At 42.7% G+C, this 10,000-nt stretch overlaps 1 protein-coding gene across 1 annotated transcript in view; it reads right to left on the bottom strand.

Moving 5' to 3' along the window:
• Nucleotides 1–3,779: 3,779 nt before the first annotated feature.
• The window catches only part of LOC310790799 (scavenger receptor cysteine-rich type 1 protein M130-like), a gene marked incomplete at its 5' end in the record, with an annotated part of 10,726 nt that continues 4,505 nt past the window's right edge, over nt 3,780–10,000 (bottom strand). The window contains one exon of the mRNA XM_083652512.1: nt 3,780–3,908. Coding sequence (XP_083508638.1) covers nt 3,850–3,908 — 59 coding nt within the window. The 3' untranslated portion in view covers nt 3,780–3,849. The remainder of the gene's footprint in view (nt 3,909–10,000) is intronic.

Below are 10,000 nucleotides of genomic sequence, written 5' to 3'. Positions count from 1 at the left end.
GACTCACTGCCTTCACACTGGAACTCTTTGCTCCACATTGGAGTCTCCCTGTCTCCATAGAGTGCCCCCTGGAGGACTGAAGGAGTCCCACAGCCAAGCTCCCTACAGACCACCTCCGCATCCTGCTGGTCAAAATCAGCTTCACATACTGAGGACCATAACTGGTTAGACTTCACCTCCAGTCTGCCTGAGCACAGACTAGTACTATTCACCAGCCTCACAGAGTCTGGAGAGAGAGTGAGAGAGGGAGAGAGAGAGAGAGAGAGTGAGAGAGGGAGAGAGAGAGAGGGAGAGACAAGAGAGAGAGAGAGGGAGAGAGAGAAACAGAGACAGAGAGAGAGGCTTAGTTTTAACAAGCCTTTATTGAAACCTCTACCTACGACATGTACATCTTCAAATCATCACATCATGATAGAGGACAACCAAGTTTCACAAAACAAGAAATCTAAACCAATGCAAATCCAACAACGACTCAACAAAGCAACAGCAATCAAAAGGAAACAGATCAGTCGGACACATTGTCAAGCCCTCCTCATCCCAGCTGTGTGTTAAAAAGCAGCTCTCCTCCCTCCAGCCTGCACACAGCTTCCCCCAGACACCACCTGCTCTGAAACACTCCCATGTCCTGCATCCTTTTGTAGTTCTCAAAGTCTATGGTTACTCTCACAGACTCTATAGAGAGAGAGAGAGAGAGAGAGAGAGAGAGAGAGAGAGAGAGATAATTTGAGTTTTAACAAGCCTTTATTGAAACCACTACCTATAACATGTACATCTTCAAATCATCACATCATGGCAGAGGACCACCAAGTTTCATCAAAACCAATGCAACCCCAAAAAATACTCAACAAAGCAACAGCAATCAAAAGAAAACAGATCAGTCCTACACATTGTCAAGCCCTCCTCATCAGCTGTGTGTTAAAAAGCAGCTCTCCTCCCTCCAGCCTGCAGACACCACCTGCTCTGAAACACTCACATGTCCTGCATCCTTTTGTAGTTCTCAAAGTCTAGTGCCGGTACTACTACCTTAAACTTCATCGGATCATTGTTCTTGTCCAGCCCCAGCTTCATGCGTCCCTGAACACGCATATATATCTATACTTTTTTTTAACATCTGTATGGTGTAGTGTAGTGTAATGAAAATCATCTGGTAACTTGCATTAAATATTGCATATTTAATGTGCGGGCCTCCCAGCCTCTCCAGAGGTCACACGAACCGACCTCTGGCTATACCCTGTTTGTCCTGGAGACACCCCAAAAAGGAGAAAGGCGCCAGCCTGTCTGGAGACACCTACAGCAAGACACCTCAACTTCCCAAAGGAGCGGCTTTAACGGTTGCCAAAACACACACTGTTTAACCAAAATGTCCATCCTGTCAGTTCGCAGAGATTTAGTTCACAGGTCACACGGAGTTGACCCGTGTAGGACTCTGGAGTGAAAAACACACTCGCACCCACACACATGCGACTTTGAGAGCGGACAGTTGGGAGCGTGTACTGTACATAATATCCATACAGTGTCTAGTATCTACAGCAGTGATACTCAACTGGCGGCCCGCGGGCGCCCCCTGTGTGACCCGCGATGGAATTGTTTTTTTTTTTTTTTTTACAGTGCACCTGAACGCAACATGCAAGATACCCGCTGAATAAGTGTCCAAATGTTCATGTCATTCTGGCCAATACTCCACTTCTGTTATAGCATTTCAGTCTGGAATATGGAATATCTTTCAATAATCTATGATTTAGCTGCTAAATTGTCAAATACCGCCGTCTGCTCGCTACCCAGGCACTTATGTATGTACTTAACCTAACTAACTTAACCTAACTAACTATCCGGTGTGCACAACATTGTCAGACTAAACTCCGGCTGACACCCCAAAAACCTACAATCCGCTACAGAAAAATGTATATTGCTCGTTTATTAACTGGCCCCTGGCCTTCTATCATTTCACAAAAGTGGCCCCCGGACAAAGCAAGTTGAGTATCGCTGATCTACAGTTTCAGAATCTTGAATCACATTGACCTATGTAAATTGTGGGTATGTTCAATAATGCTTTTTAAATGTACAAAATTGTCCCCTCTCTCTTAAGCCTCTTGGGGATTGGGGCAAAGCAATAAAACCGACTCAACATTCCTTTGTTAAGGGAGAGCTAGCAGAAGTTCACGCTTTTGTTTTTTTGTGTGTGTATGGTTCCAAATGGAACTAACTATTCTCATGTTATACTTATCAAATGAAATACTTATTATTACTTACTTATTAAGTACGAATATATAGTGTGTTAATGTGCGTGTGATATCATTGAATCATTTACCGTATATCCAACGTTGTTGGCATGTTATTGAATCTAGGGTAACTCTTTTTAATTCACCCAAGATAAGTGATTTAATTAACCTGTGGTTTCATTAGATATGTTTTGGTTATGTATAAGATTTGGTAAAGATATGTTGTTCCAGAAATATGTTGGTGTATTGCTTAAATATAAAGATACACCGCCCATGTTTATTTTAATCAGAATATTGTGTGGAATATGATTATGGAAGTATCATGGCCATAAAGTCACTTGATGGGATGTTTAAGCATGATATCAATATTTGGAAGCAAAGAGACAGATGTTTCCTCGCCTGTTGGTCCCTGTATAAACAGTCGTAAATCTGTCTCGGCCATCCAGGTTCCGAATCCTGTGTAACAAGACCAATGCTTATCTATCTATCCATCTATCCATCTATCTATCTATCTATCTATCTGTCTGTCTGTCTGTCTGTCTGTCTGTCTATCTATCTATCTATCTATCTATCTATCTATCTATCTATCTATCTATCTATCTATCTATCTATCTATCTATCTATCTATCCATCCATCCATCCATCCATCCATCCATCCATCCATATCTATCTATCTATCTATCTATCTATCTATCTATCTATCTATCTATCTATCTATCTATCTATTTATCTCTCTCTGCCACCCGTATTTTGTCTTTTCCACATCAAGAATGAAATAGAAATGAGCTTGTACCAGAATTACATAGTTTGGTTGGGTTCTGTAATAAGTGGAAATCACTTAACTAAACTTGTGTCTCATTTGCATGAGAGGGAGGACCTTAGACGTTCCCCTGCATCTTCCTCCTTACAAGAGAAGTAAAAACTGATTCTAGGTGGCTCTCTGGCAGACTTGAGTTGAACTGAAAAGAACTTGGGGGCAACAAACAAGGACTATTCAGAGCGGAGTGGAGTCCCTTTTTAGACTCACAGAATGCAGTCCATAATTTTCAGGCCTCAAAAGACGCCATACTTTTGAATGCAATTTCAGCTCGCACCCAGCCAAAGGGTGAATAGTCATATCAATTTTGTATGCAGCCAGCCGCTTGACAGCAGAGCAGCGAACAAAACTCTTTTACCGCAACAGAACACTGATGGATGCCAAGCGTCTGCTTTGAGGAGCTTATGGCCTGATAGCCAACTCGCTGATAGGACTTTAGATTTTGGAGCAGCATCCCTTGGCCATGACAGAGGAAGGCCTGTGTCAGGTCACAAGGCCATGAGACAGCTTCCCAAGCACAGGCATGCGGATCACCAAGCTCCATTTCTACTCCAACTGTATAGACTCAACGAATGGCAGCAAGCCATAGTCTGGGGCTCATCGAACTAAATATAGTGAGATTAGATACCTTTGTTGTTTTATTTTGGATTAGGTGAAGGTTAAATCATTTTTATTATCATTTTATAGTCGCCAGTACCAGAGGCGATTTCCTCTTTAAACACTCCTCCAGTCGCAGACTGCCGGGATGATATCCTCTAACCGAGAGGATTGTTAAAGACAATTGAACCAACAACCAGCCGGCCTTTGGGATCTCTAGCCGGTCAGCCTTCGTCCGAGAGGAGACACGGTGCCATTCGTTGCCATGGCAGCCCCTGTGTTTGGTGGAAAGGAAAGCATTATTATAAATCATAATTTTCGTCTCTGTATGATTCATAAATCATGATGCTATTATCGTGATGAATTCACTACAGTAGAAATCAGAAACACGTGACGTGACATCATGTAGTCTATAGCAAATTATTTATTTAAATGGTGCAGTTACTACTTAATTAATCTGTATAGTGGCACACTTGTTCTTGCGCTTTAAGTAGCCTAACCGTTGTCCAATGGTAAAGTATAAGGTCGAAAATGAATTGTGCAAAGGACAAATAATATGAAAATGAATAAGCAAGAATAATTAATTAAAAAAGGCACATTTTAAATTGCATTTCGCAAATCATCAGCATTAATTAATCAGTCTTTCATTTGTCAATTGAATTAACAGTTGTATTATTAACTCATTGAGTGCCAATGACGTCGATCGACGTCAAAGTAAATAGTGACGTTGAGTGCCAATGACGTCGATCGACGTCAAATGCGTTTTTTGACGGTGGGACGTGGATCAAAGCCTCCTGCATCTCCTGTACAAATATTGTAGCTATTGAAGGTGTATAACCTATTTTACGGACTCATTAGGTGGCGACAGTGCTCTCCAGATTAGAGAAAGGTCAGGAAAACAGCAGGAAAAAGCCCCATGATGAAAGAGAAACCGCTCATGCTGCAGCCAGAGCCATATAGATTGCTCTGGCTGGAGCTGACGTTGGCTGCGAACAGCAGTCAATCCGCGGCCACAACTGAGCCCCTCTGCCTCTGTCTGTCTGTCTGCATAGTTTCTCCACACGATTAGCCGCCAGAAAAGCAGCACCCGATGGCGAAGGGCCAAACCATTCTCAGCAGTCCGGTTTGGCTTTTCCGTGTCGCGCTGGGAGCCGGCTCACAAAAACGGAGCACTCCGAAAATAGACGCTGGGTGCGTGAGGCTGTGTGTTAGTGTGGGGAGGAGTTTGCAGCTGAGGGGGGGAGAGGGGGGTGGGGCACGCAGGGCACCACACAACTACACCACGTCACTACATCAGAAAATATTAGCTTCAGACTCAGTGAATGTGCTTGAAATGCTTCATTTCACAAAAGGCGGAATAACTCAGCTTCTAATTTGAAATAGGGATGCAGCGGTTTCCGGTTTGAAGGTATACCGCGGTTTGAAAAAGCCACGGTATCAAAACCACTAAATTTTGCCGTCATACCTTCTCCACGGTATCAGCTGTTTCCCTGAGAGAAAGTGCCCAGGTCCCTTGCAGAGACAGAGTGCAGTTACGCGGCCCCTCCCCCCTGCTGCATGTGTGTGTAGAGCAATCAGTAGCTGGCAGACCGCAGCTATCATCATCAAGGAGTCATCATTGTTTTGAGTGGCGTGCCGCGTGACAATGGCTGCCAGAGAGGTGAAGAACCCCCCGAACTTTTTCCCCAGTCAAAAAAGGACAAAATCGGTAGTGTGGGACTATTTTGGTTATCAGAAAAACGGATGGCCAGGGCTTACAGGAGGAAGGACAGCCAACATGCAAGACATGCAGGCGAAGAGTGGCTGCACTAGGAGGCAATAGCCTACCTCAAACATGATAGCCCATCAACACCAGCCGTCCTCATTTGCAAAATTCAAGGTACTTAACGTTGTCTTGCTTCATCATACATCACATCGGACATAACGCTAAACCATTTCCACCGGCAGGTTTGAGGAGTAGCTAACATTAACGTAAAATAAACACTCATGACTCATCATAGGCTATCGTTAACATGGCTAATTAGCATCAGCTGACTAACGTTAACGTAACGTTACTTCTTGACTGAGTGATCACGTCTTGTGTAGGCCAGGCTGGCCAGCGCCTCGTTATCAAAAACATATTGAACTGAAGAGAAGTAACGTTCAATAATGTAGAAACTAAGACTCCTCCAACCTGCCAGTGAATTGAGGCACAAACAGTGTGTGTGTGTGTGAGAGAGAGAAGGGGAAAAGACAAGCGCTCAGCACAGGGGCAGAGGCTAATGTGTGAGAGGGGTGTGTGTGAGTGGGGGTGTGCGCCATCAACGTGAAACAATCATTTGTGTCCAGTGCAGTCAGTGTCCATCCGATTTTTACAAAAGATAAGCATCTATTTGATATTATGTGTTTTAGTTTTACATAAAATTAGATTAAATAAATCGTCATTTATGATAAGTAAGAATAGTACTGTTATATATCCAAGCACACACACATTCGCAACAGTTAACTGTCATTACAGATGTAGGTTACATTAACATGTATTTTTTCTTTTTTTAGGCTAGCAGTAGTACTGGCACCAGCGGAGGGGTATCCACATCAACAGCTGCAGAGACCAGCCAACAATTCAACATGCATTTGCCTATGCACCCAAATCCAAACATGCCAAATAATTAAATTATGCTGTGGCATACTTCATTGCCAAATATATTTTTGTCATCATGGTCCCCATTCAACTATCATTTTGTTCATGGTAAAAAAATATATGTTTTTTTTGTGCCATATTTGACAAGAATACATAAAGGTCCGCGATACCGTGATACCGTGAAACCGTGGTAATTTTCTCCAAGGTTATCATACCGTCAAAAAATCATACCGCTGCATCTCTAATTTGAAACGCCTGTTTTTGCTCAAAACAACCTATCTTCTCCGGCTCATAACTAAAGAACGGAAAATGGTATCAATAAACTTTTTTTTGCTGATGATACAATAGAGTCTCCTTGTTCTTTGTGCGTGTTCGGTGTTTACATAGTAATATCACACAATATTCTGTGGGCCTCGAGAAATCACTGAAAACGCTCTGAAACTCTGGCACTGGGAGCGTCCGTTCTCCAAAAGTGGCTGGCACTCAATGAGTTAAATGGCTCATTTATAAGAATTTGTATTAATAGGTTTATAAATAGTTTTATCAAACGGCTCATTTAAAAGCATTTTTTTCTTCTGGAACCTGTCTGGCAGGTGAATATGTAGCCTACAGTAACTAAGTAAGTAAATTACTGAGAATGACTGCTTGGATACACATGCCTTTTGTAGAGACAGGAAAAACGCCCAGTAAATTGTGCACAGAAGAAATCCATGCAGTCAGCAGAGAAACCCTCCAAGGCAAAATATTCTCAGAAGAAACTGAAATATAGACACCGAATTGGGCAGACAATCAAATGCCATCACCTTGAAAACATTCCTGGATGAACGATGAACCAGGACTTTTGCGCATCGGAGGTCAATGCATGTAAAAGCAACTGCCAATTAACCAATAATGAATGCCTCCGCCAGACCTAAAGATTTTCAACTCCTTGAAGATTATACAAATCTTGAGAGTCCACACACCTCACGACAGAGATTAAAAAAAAAATCAATCTTGGAACGCACACACAATCGCCACCGTTCAGACGCAACCCCACACACTTGATGATTATGCTGAAGATTGTCACCTCGGAGGACTTGGGATCTCGCAGAAACTTGCGTGACTGTCCACGGCCAATGGGGCACAGATTCTGCACGCTCCAGGCAGCTTGGAGGTGCTTAATGAATGAGTAGCTATAGACTGAAAGGGCCATGTCCCACTTTCATGATGCAATTTGTGGTTAACTGTTTGTAGGCTAAATGGAGCGGTATGCACATTGCAGTAGGCTATCAATGCGTTATGCGCACAATGTCGTTCTGCTCAGCATGGCCATGTTAACAGACTAGATTCTTTAGAATGAAAAGTTAATTGCATTCATTGAAGCTCAACCCGTGTGTACAAAATGTTTCTTATAGTCATTATTTTGAGTGTTGGCACACTGAATGACCGAACAACCAACATGATAGAGGAGGGGCTCTCTGCTCAAGCACCTGTCGAGTTGTAAATATCAAACATGTTTGATTTGCCCGATTCACAATCGGGAAGAGCCCAACATGTCAACAGCAGTCTTTGAACCCCACACACACACTGCACACGCACACTACACACACACACTACACACACACACTACTGGATCATTTACGCTGATTATCGGCCCCGACGAGGCTCAAATCACGAGCAGCCCCGAGATAGTCGGGAGCTTCCCACAGACACCAGCTGCTCTGAAACACTCCCATGTCCTGCATCCTTTTGTAGTCCTCAAAGTCTATGGTTACTCTCACCCTAACCAGAGCCTTCAACAAGACTACAAGGCCTACTTAGACGTCTGCATCTATGTTCCTCTTCCTGCTAAGACACACAGCCATCTTTGCTGCCCCAGCAAGACATTTACTATATAGCCCATCCTCTGTTTGCTCTTGCTACACTGGAAACTGAACATCAAGACAGAAAGAGTCAAAACGGCCCCAAGACAAGTAAACAAAGAAGTCAAGTCAGCACACTGAAGAGAGGCCTGAGCTTCACACAGAGAGGGAGAGAGAGAGTGAGTGAGTGTGAGAGAGAGAGAGAGTGAGAGAGGGAAGGAGTGAGTGTGAGCGAGAGAGAGAGAGAGGGAGTGAGTGAGTGAGATGTAGAGTGTGTGTGTGTGTGTGGGTGTGTGTGTGTGTGTGTGTGTGTGTGTGTGTGTGTGTGTGAGGGACAGAGAGAGAGAGAGAGAGAGAGAAAGAGAGAGCAATTTTAAAGGCACTATGTGTGATTTTTTTGTCCACTAGATGTCGCCATTTCAAACCAAAACAAAAGTTGTTTACCAAAACAATCTCGATCCCACCCACCAGCGCAGAGCACTTCCTGGTTCCCCCGCCTCCCTCCCTCCCAAGCAACGGAGATATAAACAACTATTTTGTGCATAGCCTACCTACTGCAGACGTAAGTACATAAAACAAGCACGAATGAATATCGGCTATGTATTTGGCTTGAGTAATGACAAATTTCACATGATAGTCATAAACCTTTAGGATATTGACAATAGTCCGCTTGGTAAGACTGTTATTTGTATCATCTGCTAACCGATCAAAATCCATGTAACGGTTACATGGATTTTGAAAAGGTTAGGTTACATTGTAACCTAACCTTTTGCATAACCTGCCCTATTGCTAAGTACGGTTAGGCAAAACGTTGTCTAAAACTAGTTCGACATAGCTAAATTAGGATGATTTCAATTCAATGTTGGGGACATCGCTAGCTAACCACAGCTGTCTGTCAACAGTGAGTAGCTTAGCCTGTGTTTTTTTTTCGTCTGCTAATACCAAGACATGGCCAAAATGTATTCATAGTGCAACGCTAGTATTTTCTCATTGTTAGAGTTGTTCAAACTAATTTCAAACGCTTGAATCACTGCTGTTTTTTATAGGCAGGCAAAACAAGGTGTATGCCTGAAGCCCAGGCTAGCACCAGCAGTGGGACAAAGAGGAGGCAGGGTCGCAGAGAGGAAGGTCGGCTGTAGGACGAGAGCAGATCTTGTCGACATCCTGAAGAACCGCATAGCTGATGGAACTGGTCACGTCATTCTGGTGTAGCCCATATTTTAGTTTTGCAAATAAAGTATTTTTTCTGATAAACGAAGTTGTGAAATCAATGTACTGAGAAACATCACATACACTGTCTATTATATGAAGTAGGCTATATATACACAGAAACACAAATACTGGTAGGCTACTGTAGCTAGACACACTCAGCTTTAGGCAAATCTAATGTTACAATGGAGAATAGTGGCCAAGAGACATGGATGAAGTCATATCAACTTTATTGGTGTACAGAAGATTGCAGACAGCAAACATCAAAACATCAAAGATGATGGAACATGTATTATACAGGTTTGCTATAAAAGCACAATTTCTCCATCTCAAATATCATAATCGTCGGTCCACTTGTTTTCTATCTTGACTATTGTCAGCTCTTCTGGATGACTGGCACCTTGAAAATCAGACAAATGGAAATGTGTTTAGTATTCATTTGAATCATCTATTTTGTAGCTGCTAGATATCAAGGCAGGGTTCCTCCACATTGTCATGAATTAGATACTTTTACCAAACCTTGATTGGTTTGGATGGTGTTACAGCTATTTTCTAATGTAACGTTGCTTAGGTAAACATGAAACAGAATAGAACAAACTGCTAACATTAGCGAAGCTAGCTTTTCTCCATGGCGTTTCTAAGTGTTTACACATTACTATACCGTTCTGCGTCATAGTGACAGCAACTGGACGTAATT

The sequence above is a fragment of the Poromitra crassiceps genome (genome assembly GCF_964638095.1).
Source record: "Poromitra crassiceps genome assembly, chromosome: 15".
Classification (NCBI taxonomy): domain Eukaryota; kingdom Metazoa; phylum Chordata; class Actinopteri; order Beryciformes; family Melamphaidae; genus Poromitra; species Poromitra crassiceps.
Note: the sequence above shows the minus strand (reverse complement) of the source record. Positions and strands in the feature narration are given on the sequence as shown.